The sequence below is a fragment of the Zea mays genome, chromosome 1, assembly GCF_902167145.1.
Source record: "Zea mays cultivar B73 chromosome 1, Zm-B73-REFERENCE-NAM-5.0, whole genome shotgun sequence".
Taxonomy (NCBI): domain Eukaryota; kingdom Viridiplantae; phylum Streptophyta; class Magnoliopsida; order Poales; family Poaceae; genus Zea; species Zea mays.
The window spans coordinates 112,423,468-112,441,505 of NC_050096.1; the positions used below are offsets into that span (position 1 = coordinate 112,423,468).

General features: G+C 43.2%; 1 protein-coding gene and 1 pseudogene across 1 annotated transcript; both read left to right on the plus strand.

The window, feature by feature from the left end:
- The first annotated feature begins 7,616 nt into the window (after positions 1–7,616).
- LOC118476040 (uncharacterized) lies at positions 7,617–8,715 on the plus strand. The gene has a single exon (XM_035964074.1). The coding sequence runs from the start codon at positions 7,992–7,994 to the stop codon at positions 8,562–8,564; it is 573 nt and encodes a 190-aa protein (XP_035819967.1). The 5' UTR covers positions 7,617–7,991; the 3' UTR covers positions 8,565–8,715.
- A 6,848-nt stretch (positions 8,716–15,563) lies between these two features.
- LOC118473065 (uncharacterized) lies at positions 15,564–17,384 on the plus strand (annotated as a pseudogene).
- The last annotated feature ends 654 nt before the right edge of the window (positions 17,385–18,038 follow it).

Consider the following 18,038-nt stretch of genomic DNA (forward strand, 5'->3'; position numbering starts at 1 on the left):
CCGACGCCCAGCAGCAGCTCCACCTCCCTCGCGCCCTCTCTTCCATGGCGACCAGGCCCTTTTCTTCTCCCATGGATGCACCCCATCCTCTCTGTTTTCCCTGGGACTCAAGCGCAGGAAGCCAGCGCCCCTCTCCAGCTCGGCTTCTTCCCTCCCATGGCGCCCCTGTTCTCCTCTCTAACTCGGCACCCTCCCTGCTCCTCTATCCCTGGTGCACAGCGCCGAGTCTCTGCCCTCCCGGCGCCCTTCCTCCCTGCGCCCAGCCCTTCTCTCTCCAATGCCCCCACTTCTTCCATGGAAAACCAGCAGGAAGCCCCCTCCCCTCAGCTCCAATGGTGAGCCTCTCCATGGCCGGCGCCCCGCGCAGCGCCTCTGCTCGACTCCCCCTCCCCAAACAGCGAGCCCCCTTCTTTGTTGTTCTTCGTGGTGCCCGCCGGCTGTTCGACAAAATGCGCAGCAAGCCGCACGCAGCAGCAGCACCGTTCTTCACCTTGCGTCGTCGTCGAGCTTTACCACTCTCCTCCCCATGACCAACAGCCCTCGCCCACTCTACCCTCCCCCAAAAACAGTAAACCCCCAGCAGCCCTGGATTCCCTCCGTGTAGCTTGCATCGACTCGATCTACTCAGTCCCGACGCATGTTGTCAAACTCCGCCACCGTCAATGCTTCGCCTCGCGCTTGCGTGCTCGACGGATCGCAGCAGCGAGCCACGTCCTTCACTTCGTTTCGGTCTCCCGTGCGCGACGACGCATTCGTCTTCACGCCACATGTGCAGCAACCACGACTGAGGTTTGATATGGTGAGCCGATGTGTTATTTTGTTGTTGGATGCGATAGTTCTTTTGTACGTCGTAGGGATTGGTCATGGATGTATTAATTGTTATTAAAATACTCCATCGTAAACTAGTGTGTTAATTATGGCAAAAAAAATTAATAAAGCGTAAAGCATGCTTGGTAATCTCCGCAGCCGGCTAATGAGTTAGTCTATGTTAAAAATATTTTATGTATTCATCGTGGTGTAGGATAGAATGGATCGAAGATATAAATTATGAGACATGTGACTAGTGTTTTTAAGATGAGATGTGCGAATGATCGGTTAGTGTTTCACTTGTCTAGTCGATAAATGTTGTCATAAATAATTGTGCTAAAATTGGTCATGAGAATGCAATGGGCACGTGGTGTGTTAGGATGTGACAAGTAGATTGGAAGTGTGGGGTCTGTCGAAGCAATGTGATGTCGAACGTGTATATCGAAGTGCACTGGAGTGATAATTGCGTTAAGTTAATCGGTAGTGTCTCGGGTGCACGCCACAACATGGTTGTATGCGAGACAAGGTAATATAAGGTGTGCTTGACACAAATGTTTGGTCGATATAAGTAGAAATTGTTTTGGCTTAATTAGAGAGGTGGTGACATGCCAAAGTAGTCATCGCTTTCTCTATATTTATAAGTCGAGTCGTGTCGATGCGCATTATGCGTTCGTTAAATTATGCTTCGCATATAGTTTATGATTGTGCTCACGATTTAGAGTAGACACTTCAAGTAAATCAAGTAGGATCGTGATACAAGTTGTGTAATGAAGTTAGTTGCTTTAGAATAATTATTGAAATGTTTTGTTCATATGATAAACATGTATGTGTTCACAGTTTGAGAAGTAAATGCATGGTGATTGCGATTTGGAGATTAGTGGTTTACGATTCGTATGAGTTGGTCGGTGTGCGAAAATACTTGTGAATATGTGTGTTTATAAAATTGTTGTAGTGTATGTTGTGTCTCGGATTTCGATAATAATAGGCTAGCCGACGAGTATGTTGTATAGCGGCCTAGGTTGCTGCTCTGGTTAACCAACTTGTTAGATGTCTTTAGTTAAGCTCGTAGTCGCGATGAATTGCTTGTTGTGGTCTAAATGTGTATGGTTATGGTCACGAATGAAAAGTAGTAGTGCTCATGTGATGTCTACGCTAAAATGCAAACTATTGGGTGAAAAACGCTTCAATATGGATTATCGTAGAGAATGCGTTGTTAATTGAGTATGGTACTTCTAGTGCTCGAAATGACATGGATAAAAATTAGTATGCCTACTTGTTAGTTCTCACTTGGTTATTTTAACTCTAACAATTGTCAAAGTGTTAGAATAATTCAAGTATCTAGAACGCGGCAATTGTTGAATTGTATAGAAGCTGAAAATGATTAATTGCTGTTTTGGACTGCACGCAGTGATTTCCCCGTGCTGTATGTTTGATGAACTAAATTGTGTTTTCCGTAGATATGTGCTAAAGAAAAGTGGTAGATAACTTTATTATCTTTCTGGTGTTAAAAATTGACAGCCATAAGTCTGACCGTTTAGGAGTTATGCTTTTTACAAATTCAGTAACTGAATCTGTCCAAATTCTGTACAGATTTCAGAAACTGCATTGTTTGCTTAAGTTAATGTTACAATCTGTACATGGTCGTTATAAGAAAGTTGTAGATGCTTTTCTTATCTTACTTGTGTTAAAATTTCATAACCATAGGCCTGACAGTTTAGGAGTTATGAATTTTGCAAACTGGTTGCTGTGTTCTGTCCACTGTCAGAATAGATTTCGAAAAGTGTAATGTTTGATTTGATTAAACCTGGAATCACTTCTTGGTGATTATAAAAGTTATTTAGTGTTTTTACCAAGCTTTCCAAAAAGTCTTGGATCACTCTTTTTGGTGATCTGAAGATTAAGTTATGAATGTTTAAAGTAGGAAGAATGAATCTGTCCAAAACTGGACAGCAAAGCCTTCTAGTGTCTTTTATCCTTAATTTCCTATTGAATCACCTTGAGATGTTTATAAATGATTTGTAGACAATTTTGTTATATTTCCAGAAAGTTTAGGATCAATTTATTTGGATGTCTAAATCTTTAGTTGTGAATTTTTGAATTTGCAAGTCTGAATCTGTCCAAATCTGGACAGAGCTGCTGTGTTTGCACAATTGGACCTTGCTAAGAGTCTAATCATATTGAGATGATAATACCAAAATTGTAGAACACTTTTTAAGCTTTCCATAAAGTCCTAGTTTGCTATTTTTGGCTTAATATTTGAAGAGTTATAACTGAAACAAGCACCTGCTGTGCTGCTGTCCTGATTTTGTTATGTTTGGTGGATGCTCTACTCTGTTGTGTTTGACTCGAGTCGATTGTTTACTCGTTCGATGATTGGTTGAACCCACAATAATGATAATATAACTAATACAATTGGGCCTAATTATATAATTAACAAGTATACGTCTCGCTAAGTTAGTGAACCTAATTAGTGAGGGTCTAATAAGTGTTTGCCTAGTGAATAATTTTAAAGCCCGATGAAGTGTCTAGTTCCTTTTCAACTAAGTCTATCTATATATAAGCCGTAGAGAACTTATAGACTTAACTAATATAAGGTTAGGTAACTAATGGATAATTAAAGTGAACATGGTAAATGCTTGTGCTCGTGATATCGTGTTTGTGTTGGGTAAATATAAGAAATATTTGTTGTCTTTTTAATGGTGTTAATATTGAACGCCGATAACATGTAGATAACTAATGCTAGCGTATGATTGTTTATGATGTCTTACAATTTACTGTTAGTTCGCTACCGTGTATTTGAATGTCTTGTGATACATTTCATCATATTCATACATATGCATCTTGCATCTTATTTAGGACCGAGAGATGATGATCGAGCCAGTGATGTGGTGCCAACCACATGATGCAGTTGGTGGGCGACCTGAAGAATGGTGGACTTACCCAGTAGATGCTCGCCAAGCGAGTACCCCCCAGCAAACACTATCTAAGTGTTAAATTGAAGGCAAGCCCCGGTTTTATGCATAACCATTATATATGTTATTTTACTGCACTTAATGTTTGTAGGCTTGTATTGTGCACTTAAGTGTAGAAGTTGACTGAAACCCTAGTTGCATGAATTCAGGATTCCCTTTGAGATGGATACTAGTATGCTAGGTCGAGTAGCTGCTTTGCTAATTAGGGATCTCGGTAGAAGTCGGGTGATTTTTCTAGCACTCGCGCGAGGTCAGGAATTGGTTGTATCCACTTTGATAACAGAATGATGATGGTCTATGGACACGGATCCATGGGGATGCGTTGTTTACGAGACAGAAATTGGAATAAGGATTAACGTGCGGATACCTGTGTCAAGTGTTTGAACGTACTAAGCACATGCCGAGAAATATGGTAAATCGGTAAGCCTAGTACCTGAGTGAACCTACCCACAGACTTTACCCCTCACGTGACCTGAGACGTGGTCTCTCATTCCGGTTATAGTGGGTACAAGTGCGGTCACTGCACGACGGCAGTTGGGGTCAGTGAGGCATTGTACGCCAAGGCGGTGAGCCCTATTTTGTTGACGGGGAAACGATGGGGACAGTTGATGTGTGTGGAGACGGAGTGCCTCGCCACGTCGTGTGTTTAGGTTTACCTTGCAAGGATAAAAACTCGATTCGAATCGTCTGCTTCTCGCAGCTAATGAGACTGCTTGATCCATTGTACTGCATTGAGTAACAAGTGGAAATGATATGACTGGCAAAAGATGTTGATTGACATAATGTTTGATACCATGTATGAATAGCTAGGTACTCATCTAGTTTAAAAAGGATCTTACTAAAACTTGAAAAGCTAAAACTTGATTTTAGACTCAGCTAGTGCTTTTGGCAAACCAAACCCCCCAGCCAAACAGTTGCATGTCTAGAGGTAGAGGAGTAGACTCCTCACACCGGGTAAGTCTAGCTGAGTATTAGTATATTCAGCCTTGCTTGTGGCATAATTTTTGCAGGTACTCCTTAGGATGATTGGTTGCTGGTGTGACTTGGCCTTCATCCCTGCCACTGGGATAGAAGGTCGAGTGGGTTATTGCTTCCGCAGGAGAGGACCAGGAGGAGTAGCGTGGCCAGGCTTCGCCATGTTACTCGGTTTTCTCCGTTAGTTATTTCCGCTGCATTAAAATTTGTTATTATTTCTGAAACTCCAATAATGTAATCACTAATGATACTTATTAAATTTGTGGTATTATGTTTTATTGTATTCTCTGAGCCTCACCTTCGAGTGAGCTAGTGGTAATCGATCCTGGTTAAGTGGCTTTATCGGACTAGATCCGAGGGACTGACAGTTCATTCTTATTTATGTGTGGTCTAGCCTCTAAGGCGGGACTTAGGCACTTAAGTTGGAATAATTCGGGCAGTTCCGCCACAACTAGTATTGGAGCGAATACCATTACAGAGAAGTCAATAAGTCAGGATTACCAACCTTTTCTAAAGTAAACCTTGCTTAGAAACCAATGTTGGATAGATGTCAGGACGATAAGGATAGACCTAGAACGTGAAGCCTTAGGAAATAGATGGGTAGCTAGGTGGCTATATTTATATAGGCCATAAAGGCTATTACTACTACTATTAGGATGCTGAAGAAGCATCCGAAAAATTAGTTAGGTCTGAGAAGACGACTAGAATGAGCATGCATCATGATTATCGCATTATAATTTTCTCTGGTGCATCAACATGCTTCTCTCACCTTTATTCCAATAATGATAACTTGTGAATAATGTGATGTACTGCTATGTTAGGACCTATAAGAAATGCCTTACCTCGTGTTAGATTGGTAAGTCTTGTTAGGTCGTGTTATGTGTTTCTCTTGTCTTGCTATCTAGGTGGTATTGAAATTGTTTAGCCCTTTTTGCCAAAAAAATGTTGCTTCTTTTTCCCATGAAAAGCCCCCCTTCCCCAAATAATCTAGTGGTTCCCTAGTGAAACCTTAAAAAAATCATATGCTATGTCAGTGTTTTCTAGCCCTTGTGTGTTCATCCTTGAAATTACACATGCACAGCTTGTAGACCCCCATAGCTTGACCGCTAAACCAACTCAAGTATCCTTGTGCACTTGTTGTGCCAAAAAAAATATTGTTTGGTGTCTAGTTGCACAAACCCTATATATCCCATTAGTAAGGCCATGTTTCTTTCCATAGATCCTGTCTCGAATCTTCACAACCTTTCTGGTGCTCGTCCTAAACGATCTCATGCGACTACCTCTCTTTTCACCTGGATCTGGTAATCTTTTTCCTTTTGAATCATGTTGTGGCCTTATCATCCAAATCTCCGGACCCCTTAATGATTCTGCCCCGTTATCTGGTTGCTTGGCATAACCTGTTCTCATGTATCAGAGGTGGATCGACCTAATATCTTATTTTTGGTCAATCTCATGCTCTTCCTCCAAGAATCATGACGTTGTTTTATCGATTCTTATCTATAAATGGTGTATCCATTGGGTTCAACGAATTTCATTGATGTCCTTGGATCTCTTGTGTCTCTAAAAGCTCGACAACCTATTTTGGTCTCATGGTCGGTTCATCCTCATATCAAATCTCATGCTAGTCTCTTGCCGGATAACCTTCGTGGTGATCATGACAAGTTCGAGGAGTCGAAGATTCTCATGTGTTGCTCTTTTGCCAACAATCTCTGCTTCAACTCCGGTCACATTCTTACTTTCTGAGCCATACTCTCATGGGCTCCATCTATCTGTTCTATGTGAACTTCTTATTGGTTATGTTTGGTAATGGTGTTATGACTAACGACTGATGGTGCCGCGACGAAACCGAGAGCCTACTATGGTGCACACATGGTTGAGCTGCTCGGCACGCGCTGGTATCATGGTTGATAGTTGTGATCCATTGCAAGACTATTGTTGGGGGTATGCTTCGTAGCCGAAGATCCTAAAAAAGAACACCTTCGAAAGGTCTTCTCAGAAGCAAGCGCCGAAGCTATTATTTATAAAGCTTCGGCATAAAGACAAATCTCAAGATGTGTGACACCCTAGGTGTCAGTTTCGCGTTATGTCGGGAGATTAATCCTAATTTCGGATGCTCGGTAAAAATTTCTATTTCTCGATCGTGCCTATCTCTGTTTATCAGGCTTTCTCTTGGAGGTTCACCGAATTCAGAGTTAATCGATCGCGAGAAACAACCAATTTTAGAGCGTGTTAAAACTTTTATCTCTCGAAACAAATGCAAACTCGATGATCAGTCTCGATTTATAAATCTCGTCTAAAGCCCATTTAATCAAATGCTCGACAGTTGCTAGTCGAGCTGTGTCCGAATCCAATTCCTCGAACTTTGGTGTATGTCTGATTATTTTGTCCGAATCCGCTTTCTCAAAAGAAATACTCAGTATGTCGTCCTCTAATTAATTTCTATCTGATTCGGCTTAATATCTCTGTATCTAATCCGATTTCAAAATCAGCATCGACAACGATTTTAAAATATCACGATTCGCTTTCTCCGACTAAAAATCCAAAGCCGATCGAATCTCAGGACGATTTATTTTCGAATCACGCGTAGGTAATTATTTTCGAGCGAAATCAAATTAGACTCTCGACCGAATTAATCGCTCAATCGTCCGTTCGTCCAAACTCTAGTTCACTCTGTTTTGCATACAGTCGAAATCCGCAGGAACATTTTTATTCCGGAAAATAAATTAGCACGACCCGATTTAGCGTTTTGGGCCAGCCCAACCCAGCCCATTTGGCCCACTAAAAACCCTAGCTCTCACATGGCTATAAATAGAAGTGCCTCCCCTTGCCAATTTGGAAAATTGCATCTACCCCTGGCCGCCACAGCCATTCTTCCTCCCTGTCTTCTTCTCTCACGCAGCAGCTCCCCCATTCCTCCTACACGGCAGCAGGCAGGGAGCCGAGCTCCAAGCCCCCATGCCGCCGAGCTCCTCCCAGGACGCTGGCCTCTCTCCCCTGGCCGGCCCTCTGCTCCCTGCGCTCGGTATCCCTGCAGCAGGACGCCCCTCTTCCTCGGCGCGCTGAAGCTGCTCCCATGGCGCCCATCTCTTCCTCCCTCTCCCTTGCTGTCCATGGCGAGCAGCAAAACACCCACCATGGCGCTCGACGCCTCTCCCCTTCAAGCGCGGCTGCAGCAGGGAGCTGTCTTCTCCAGCGCGCAGGAACTGCAGGGCCGCCCAGCTCTCCTTCCCCATCCCCATGGCGCGACGCATCTGCTCCCTGTCCTCCACTCCATGGGCACGAGCTCCACTTTCCATGGATGGCGTCCAGAAAAATTTTCCAGCTCCTCCCACGACGCCCTTTTTCCCCAAGAGCCAGGAGCAGCCGCTCCCATTTTCCTTGCAGCGCCCTGTTCGTTTTTCGTCCAGCCGGCTCCCCTTTTTCACATGGCCGAACACAGCTCCCTGTCCATGGATGCAGCAGCAGCTCGCCCTGGCCGACGCCTCTGCTCGGCCAGCAGCCTTCGCGCCCCTGTTCCCCTGCTCGTTCTCCCTTACGCAGCAGCAGTCGTACCTTCCCTGCACAGTGCCCCTCTCTGCTCGGTCAGCAGCCGTGGCATCCAAGTTCCCCGCGCCCAACTTTTCTTGCCATGAGCAGCAGCTCCGACGTCTCCGCGCGGCTCGCTGCTTTGCACTGCGCAGCGAACAGCACGTCGGGATGCCTGCCGGGTGTTTGCTGTTTTGCGCAGCCCCGTCGTCGTCGTCATTCACCCCGGTGAGACCGCGACGCTCCTTGTTCGATTTCGCATCGACATTATTTTCCTATGATTAATTATGTATGTGTGTTGCTTTGTTTTGTTTTTGTGGAGGAGAGAACCCCGTGTTTTGCGTGGAGAAGGCAAGCCGCTCGACGCTCGTCGATGTTCGAAGCGATGCACAAATCGGAATCACCGTCGTTCTTGCAAACGCCGATTGGGTTTGTTTATGGTGAGCCGATGCATGTCGCTCTCGATTGACTCGATAAATGAATTATATAGATGTGATTTAAATGTTTCGGTGGTAGATCGTAGTATGGTTGTGTTCATGATTTCGAGTTAGAGATTGGTGGTTGTCGATTCGTATAAATTGGTCGATGTGGTGCGTGTTTAAAAATTGTATTGGTATGGATTGAAGTTTGTGGCGAAGGAAAATGAAGTAGAAAGAACTCCGGTGTTTTTATATTTTGATAGGAAAATATATGATGTCTTGTCTGATGCGAAGACTAAGTTTAAATAAATAAATGCGGATCATGGTTTAGGGAATGCATCGGTAGATGTTTATGTGAAGAGGGTATTGGTTTTATGCATGGGATCGGTGATTGTGATAGTCGATGTGAATGAGGAGTATGAGCAATCCGGTGGGAGTCACTTGCGCGGTTGATGCCTTGTGCATATTTTGGGGACTCGTAGGTGCGTGGGTGAGACGAGGTTATTTTGTTGTTGGATTGGATAGATATGTGGCTGCGATAGTTCCTTGGTGTGTTGTAGGGATTGGTCTCGAATGTGTTAATGAATTGCTAACATGCTTCATCGTAGATTAATGTGTTAGTGCGGCAAAAATTTGGTAAATCCTAAAGCATGCTTGGTGTCTTCCGCACTCGGCTAGTGAGTCAGTCTAGGATAATTATATTTACATATTCATCGTTGGTGTAGGTTAAATTAGGTGAAAAACGTAAATTACGTGACATATATTTAGTGTTTGGAAGATGAGATAGATTAATTTAGAAAGATGTGTTATCAAACATGTGTGCCAAAGTGCGTTGTGGTAGTAATGGCGTTAACTTGAACAAAGAGTCTCAAGTGCATGCCGTGCTATGGTTATATTTGAGATAGTAAATTATAAAAGTTGCGCAATATGAGGTTCAATCGATGTAGTTAATATTGATTGAACTGTAGAGAGGTGGTGACATGCCGAAGTAGCCATCGCTTCCTCTGCGGTTAAGTCGAGGTCATGTGCGATCATGCTATTTGCGTGGTGAATGTGTTTGTTGAATTTATGTGGTAATTTTAGTGCACTAATTGGCACGGATAAAAATTAGTAAGTCTACTTGTTAGTTCCCACTTGGTTATTTTAACTCTAACAATTGTCAAAGTGTTAGAATAATTCAAGTCTCTAGAATGCGGCAAATTCTTGAATTATATAGAAGCTGAAATTTAGTAATTGCTGTTTTGGGCTGCACGCATTGTTTTTGTTGTGCTGTTTGTTTCATAAACCAAATCATGTTTTCTGTAGAAAGATCATATAGAAGAGTTGTAGATAACATGATTATCTTGCTTGTACTAAAATTTGACAGCCATAAACCTGATCGTTTAGGAGTTGTGCTTTTCACAAGCCCAGCACCTGAATCTGTCGAATTTCTGAACAGATTTTAGAAATTGCAATGGTTGCTTAAGTTAATGTTGAAATAAGTTATTAGTGTTCACAAGAAAGTTGTAGCCAACTCTATTATCTTACTTGTGTTAAAATTTGACAGCCATATGTCTGACATTTAGGAGTTATGCTTTTTACAAATTCAGTAACTGAATCTGTCTAATTTCTGTACAGATTTCAGAAACTGCATTGTTTGCTCAATTTAATGTTGCAATCTGTTCATGGTCATTATAAGAAAGTTGTAGATGCTTTTCTGATCTTGCTTGTGTTAAAATTTCATAACTAAAGGCCTGACGGTTTAAGAGTTATGAAATTTACAAACTGATTGCTGTGTTCTGTCCTCTGTCAGAACAGATTTCGAAAACTGTAATATTTGATTTGATTAAAACTGGAATCACTTCTTGGTGATTATAAAAGTTATGTAGGGCTTTTTCTAATCTTTCCAAAAAGTCTTGGATCACTATTTTTGGTGATCTGAAGTTTAAGTTATGAATGTTTCAAATGTGAAGACTGAATCTGTCCAATTCTGGACAGCACAGCCTTCATCGCGTATTCTACCCTTGATACATATTAAACCAGCCAGGGATGTTTATAAATAATTTGTAGAACATTTAATTAGCTTTCCAGAAAGTCTAAAATCACTTTGTTTGGATGTCTGAATCTGTAGTTGTGAATTTTTGAAGTTGCAAGTCTGAATCTGTCCAAATCTGGACAGAACTGTTGTGTTAGCAGTGTTTGACCTTGCTAAGTGCTGAATCCTGTGGAGGTAAAAATACCAAAGTTGTAGAGAACTTTCTAAGCTTTCCAGAAAGTCCTAGTTTGCTAGTTTTGAATTAATATTTGAAAAGTTATGATTAAAACAAGTAACGGCTGTATTGCTGTCCAAAAATCTGCAAGTGAGCAAATGAATGTTTAGTTCACCCTATTTGCTAAAAATGTTTGGTTGACACTTAAGTAATGTAGACTTGCCATGACTAAGCTTAATAATGCATGTGTGTCATGTTTTGTATGTTTCTTGCTCTAGTTGATTATGATATAGGAGTTCCGTAGTTAGTGATGCCTATGTCGTATTCAAGCTTACGTTGTCTTGGTTGGACTTGTGTGGTCGGTGATGCTTTTGCGCGATTAATAGGAGAACTAATAAAAAGCCGTATCCAAATAAATAAAATGTGCGTGTACTTGTCATATCGTATTTGTGTTGCGTAAATAAATAAAATGTGGTCGTCTTGTTAATGGTGTTAATGATGAACGCCGATAACATACGAATAGCTAGCGCTTGCATATAGTCGTTGCGGTGTCTTACAATTAAATGTTAGTTTGCTACCATGTATTTATATAGCTTGTGATATTTTTCATTGTATTCATACATATGCATCCTGCATCTCATTTAGGACCGAGAGGTGACGACCGTGCAAGTGATGTGGTGCCAACCACAAGACGCAGTTGGTGGACGTACTGAAGGATGGTGGACTTAACCAGTGGATGCTCGCCAAGCGAGTACCTCCCCCAGCAAACACTATATAAGTGTTAAATTAAAGGCAAGCCCCGGTTTTATGCATAACCGTTATATATGATATTTTACTGCACTTAATGTTTGTAGGCTTGTACTGTGCACTTAAGTGTAGGAGTTGCCTGAAACCCTAGTTGCATGAACTCAGGATACCTTTGAGATGGATACTAGTATGCTAGGTCGAGTAGCTGCTTTGCTAATTAGGGATCTCGGTAGAAGTCGAGTGATTTTTCTAGCACTCGCGCGAGGTCAGGAATTTATTGTATCCATTTTGATATCATAATGATGATGGTCTGTTGACGACGGTCCATGGGGATGCGTCGTCTCCGAGACGGAAATTGGAATAAGGATTATGGTGTGGTACCGTGAGTCAAGCGTTTGAACGTACTAAGCACATGCCGAGAAATATGGTAAATCGGTAAGCCTAGTACCTGAGTGAACCTGGCAGTGGACATATCCCCTCACGCGACCTGAGACGAGGTCTCCCATTCCGGTTATGGTGGGTACAAGTGCGGTGACTGCACGACGGCAGTCGGGGTCAGTGAGGCATTGTACGCCAAGGCGGTGAGCCCTGATCTGCTGACGGGGAATCGATGGGGACGGTTGATGTGTGTGGGGACGGAGTGCCCCTACATGTCGTGTGTTTAGGTTTACCTTGCAAGGTTTAAAAACTCGATTCGAATCGTCTGCTTCTCGCAGCTAATGAGACTGCTTGATCCATGCTGCTACATTGAGTAATAAGTGGAAATGAGTTGACTTGCAAAAGGTTGATTGCTAAATATGTTTGATACCATGTATGAGTAGCTAGGTACTCACTTAGTTTAAAAAGGATCATACTAAAACTTGAAAAGCTAAAACTTGATTTTAGACTCAGCTAGTGCTTTTGGCAAACCAAACCCTTCACCCAAACAGCTGCATGTCTAGAGGTAGAGGAGTAGACTCCTCACACCGGGTAAGTCTAGCTGAGTATTAGTATACTCAGCCTTGCTTGTGGCACAATTTTTGCAGGTACTCCTTAGGATGATTGGTTGATGGTGTGACTTGGCCTCCATCCCTGCCACCGGGATAGATGGTCGAGAGGGTTATTGCTTCCGCAGGAGAGGACTAGGAGGAGTAGTGTGGCCAGGCTTCGCCATGTTACTCGGTTCTTCTCCGTTAGTTATTTCCGCTGCATTAAAATTTATGGTTATTATTTCTGAAACTCCGATAATGTAATCACTAATGATACTCCTTAAATTTGTGGTATTATGCTTTATTGTATTTCTCTGTGCCCCACCTTCGAGTGAGCTAGTGGTATTCGATCCTGGATAAGTGGCTTTATCGGACTAGATCCGAGGGACTGACGGGTTATTCCTGTTTAAGTGTGTTGCTGCCCTTAAGGGTGCGACTTGGGCACTTAAGCTGGAATAATTCGGGCGGTTCCGCCACAGCTGGTATCGGAGCGAATACCAGTACAGAGAAGTCAATAAGTCATGATTACCAACCTTTTCTAAAGTAAAACTGCTAGAAACCAAAGTTGGATAGGTATCAGGACGACAAGGATAGACCTAGGACGTGAAGCCTTAGGAAATAGATGGGTAGCTAGGTGGCTATATTTATATAGGCCATAAAGGCTATTACTACTACTATTAGGATGCTGTAGAAGCACCCAAAAAATTAGTTAGGTCTGAGAAGACGACTAGAATGAGCATGCATCATGATTGTCGCATTATAATTTTCTCTTGTGCATCAATATGCTTCTCTCACCTTTATTCCAATAATGAGAACTTGTGAATAATGTGATGTATTGCTATGTTAGAAATGCCTTACCTCATGTCAGATTGGTAAGTCTTGTTAGGTTGTGTTATGTGTTTCTCTTGCCTTGCTATCTAAGTGGTATTGAAATTGTTCAACCCTTTTTGCAAAAAAAAATGTTGTTTGTTTGCTCATAAAAAGACCCCCACCCAAACAACCTTGAGTTTAGCAAGTGAAACCTCTAAAATAAATTCATTCTTGTGTTGGTGTTTTCTAACCCTTGTGTGTTTTACCCTAAAGTTGCACCTGCACAACTTAGAGACCCCCACAGCTTGACCTCTAGACCGACCCAAGTCTCCTTGTGCACTTGTTGTGTCAAAAAAAATGTTGTTTGGTGTCTAGTTGCCCAAACCCTATCAAGGCCACGTTTCTTTCCATAAATCCTTGCTCCTAAAACTTCATAGCATTTCTGTTAATCATCCTAGCTGATCCTGTTCGCCTATCTCTCCTTTTGCCTGGATCTGGTAATCCTTTTTCTTGTGAATCATATTTGCCTTATCATCCAAATCTCCGAATCCTTTAATGATTCTGCCCTGTTATCTGGTTATCTGCTATAACCCGTTCTCAAGTATCGAATGTTGATCTTGCCTAAATCTCTCATTTCTGGTCATTCTCATACCCCCTTCTCTGAGGATCATGACACTAATGTTATCAACTTATCTCTAAACAGCATATCCATGTGGATTAATGGATGTTGCTGTTACCTTTGGATCTCTCATGTCTCTAAAAGCTTATCAGTCTCGATATCATGGCTGGTTCCTCCTCATATTAACTATCGTATCGATCTTTGGCTGATAATCCCCGTGATGATCAAGAAATAGTTCTCTTAGTTGAAGAAAATTATCATGTGATGCTCTTTTGCCAACAATCTTTGCTTCAACTCCGGTCACATTCTGATTTTTCTGAGCCATACTCTCATGGGCTCCATCTAATTATGTCACGTGAATTTTTCATTGGTTAAGTTTGGTAATGGTGTCATGACTAACGATCGATGGTGCCGCGACGAGACCGAGAGCCTCCTGTGGGCGCGCACACAAGGTTGAGCTGCTCGGCACGTGGTGGTATCATGGTTAATAGTTGTGATCCATTACGAGACTATACTGATGTGCTACCTTTTGTAAACACACTCTCAGAATGATCGCTGCATTTTGTCTCAGCATGCCGCGATATTCTACCCAAATCTATCTTCAGTATCCTGTCAGATCCCATCTCATAAATTTGCATCTATCTCCAGCTTGGGAGTTACATGCTTCTCCACCCTTGAAGATCCTCATTCGAATCTCGGGACGAGATTCTTTTTAAGGGGGAAGGCTGTGACACCCTAGGTGTCAGTTTCGCGTTATGTCGGGAGATTAATCCTAATTTCGAATGCTCGGTAAAAATTTCTATTTCTCGATCGTGCCTATCTCTGTTTATCAGGCTTTCTCTTGGAGGTTCACCGAATTCAGAGTTAATCGATCGCGAGAAACAGCCAATTTTAGAGCGTGTTAAAACTTTTATCTCTCGAAACAAATGCAAACTCGATGATCAGTCTCGATTTATAAATCTCGTCTAAAGCCCATTTAATCAAATGCTCGACAGTTGCTAGTCGAGCTGTGTCCGAATCCAATTCCTCGAACTTTGGTGTATGTCTGATTATTTTGTCCGAATCCGCTTTCTGAAAAGAAATACTCAGTATGTCGTCCTCTAATTAATTTCTATCTGATTCGGCTTAATATCTCTGTATCTAATCCGATTTCAAAATCAGCATCGACAACGATTTTAAAATATCACGATTCGCTTTCTCCGACTAAAAATCCAAAGCCGATCGAATCTCAGGACGATTTATTTCCGAATCACGCGTAGGTAATTATTTTCGAGCGAAATCAAATTAGACTCTCGACCGAATTAATCGCTCAATCGTCCGTTCGTCCAAACTCTAGTTCACTCTGTTTTGCATACAGTCGAAATCCGCAGGAACATTTTTATTCCGGAAAATAAATTAGCACGACCCGATTTAGCGTTTTGGGCCAGCCCAACCCAGCCCATTTGGCCCACTAAAAACCCTAGCTCTCACATGGCTATAAATAGAAGTGCCTCCCCTTGCCAATTTGGAAAATTGCATCTACCCCCCTGGCCGCCACAGCCATTCTTCCTCCCTGTCTTCTTCTCTCACGCAGCAGCTCCCCCATTCCTCCTACACGGCAGCAGGCAGGGAGCCGAGCTCCAAGCCCCCATGCCGCCGAGCTCCTCCCAGGACGCTGGCCTCTCTCCCCTGGCCGGCCCTCTGCTCCCTGCGCTCGGTATCCCTGCAGCAGGACGCCCCTCTTCCTCGGCGCGCTGAAGCTGCTCCCATGGCGCCAATCTCTTCCTCCCTCTCCCTTGCTGTCCATGGCGAGCAGCAAAACACCCACCATGGCGCTCGACGCCTCTCCCCTTCAAGCGCGGCTGCAGCAGGGAGCTGTCTTCTCCAGCGCGCAGGAACTGCAGGGCCGCCCAGCTCTCCTTCCCCATCCCCATGGCGCGACGCATCTGCTCCCTGTCCTCCACTCCATGGGCACGAGCTCCACTTTCCATGGATGGCGTCCAGAAAAATTTTCCAGCTCCTCCCACGGCGCCCTTCTTCCCCAAGAGCCAGGAGCAGCCGCTCCCATTTTCCTTGCAGCGCCCTGTTCGTTTTTCGTCCAGCCGGCTCCCCTTTTTCACATGGCCGAACACAGCTCCCTGTCCATGGATGCAGCAGCAGCTCGCCCTGGCCGACGCCTCTGCTCGGCCAGCAGCCTTCGCGCCCCTGTTCCCCTGCTCGTTCTCCCTTACGCAGCAGCAGTCGTACCTTCCCTGCACAGTGCCCCTCTCTGCTCGGTCAGCAGCCGTGGCATCCAAGTTCCCCGCGCCCAGCTTTTCTCGCCATGAGCAGCAGCTCCGACGTCTCCGCGCGGCTCGCTGCTTTGCACTGCGCAGCGAACAGCACGTCGGGATGCCTGCCGGGTGTTTGCTGTTTTGCGCAGCCCCGTCGTCGTCGTCATTCACCCCGGTGAGACCGCGACGCTCCTTGTTCGATTCCGCATCGACATTATTTTCCTATGATTAATTATGTATGTGTGCTGCTTTGTTTTGTTTTTGTGGAGGAGAGAACCCCGTGTTTTGCGTGGAGAAGGCAAGCCGCTCGACGCTCGTCGATGTTCGAAGCGATGCACAAATCGGAATCACCGTCGTTCTTGCAAACGCCGATTGGGTTTGTTTATGGTGAGCCGATGCATGTCGCTCTCGATTGACTCGATAAATGAATTATATAGATGTGATTTAAATGTTTCGGCGGTAGATCGTAGTATGGTTGTGTTCATGATTTCGAGTTAGAGATTGGTGGTTGTCGATTCGTATAAATTGGTCGATGTGGTGCGTGTTTAAAAATTGTATTGGTATGGATTGAAGTTTGTGGCGAAGGAAAATGAAGTAGAAAGAACTCCGGTGTTTTTATATTTTGATAGGAAAATATATGATGTCTTGTCTGATGCGAAGACTAAGTTTAAATAAATAAATGTGGATCATGGTTTAGGGAATGCATCGGTAGATGTTTATGTGAAGAGGGTATTGGTTTTATGCATGGGATCGGTGATTGTGATAGTCGATGCGAATGAGGAGTATGAGCAATCCGGTGGGAGTCACTTGCGCGGTTGATGCCTTGTGCGTATTTTGGGGACTCGTAGGTGCGTGGGTGAGCCGAGGTTATTTTGTTGTTGGATTGGATAGATATGTGGCTGCGATAGTTCCTTGGTGTATTGTAGGGATTGGTCTCGAATGTGTTAATGAATTGCTAACATGCTTCATCGTAGATTAATGTGTTAGTGCGGCAAAAATTTGGTAAATCCTAAAGCATGCTTGGTGTCTTCCGCACTCGGCTAGTGAGTCAGTCTAGGATAATTATATTTACATATTCATCGTTGGTGTAGGTTAAATTAGGTGAAAAACGTAAATTACGTGACATATATTTAGTGTTTGGAAGATGAGATAGATTAATTTAGAAAGATGTGTTATCAAACATGTGTGCCGAAGTGCGTTGTGGTAGTAATGGCGTTAACTTGAACAAAGAGTCTCAAGTGCATGCCGTGCTATGGTTATATTTGAGATAGTAAATTATAAAAGTTGCGCAATATGAGGTTCAATCGATGTAGTTAATATTGATTGAACTGTAGAGAGGTGGTGACATGCCGAAGTAGCCATCGCTTCCTCTGCGGTTAAGTCGAGGTCATGTGCGATCATGCTATTTGCGTGGTGAATGTGTTTGTTGAATTTATGTGGTAATTTTAGTGCACTAATTGGCACGGATAAAAATTAGTAAGTCTACTTGTTAGTTCCCACTTGGTTATTTTAACTCTAACAATTGTCAAAGTGTTAGAATAATTCAAGTCTCTAGAATGCGGCAAATTCTTGAATTATATAGAAGCTGAAATTTAGTAATTGCTGTTTTGGGCTGCACGCATTGTTTTTGTTGTGCTGTTTGTTTCATAAACCAAATCATGTTTTCTGTAGAAAGATCATATAGAAGAGTTGTAGATAACATGATTATCTTGCTTGTACTAAAATTTGACAGCCATAAACCTGATCGTTTAGGAG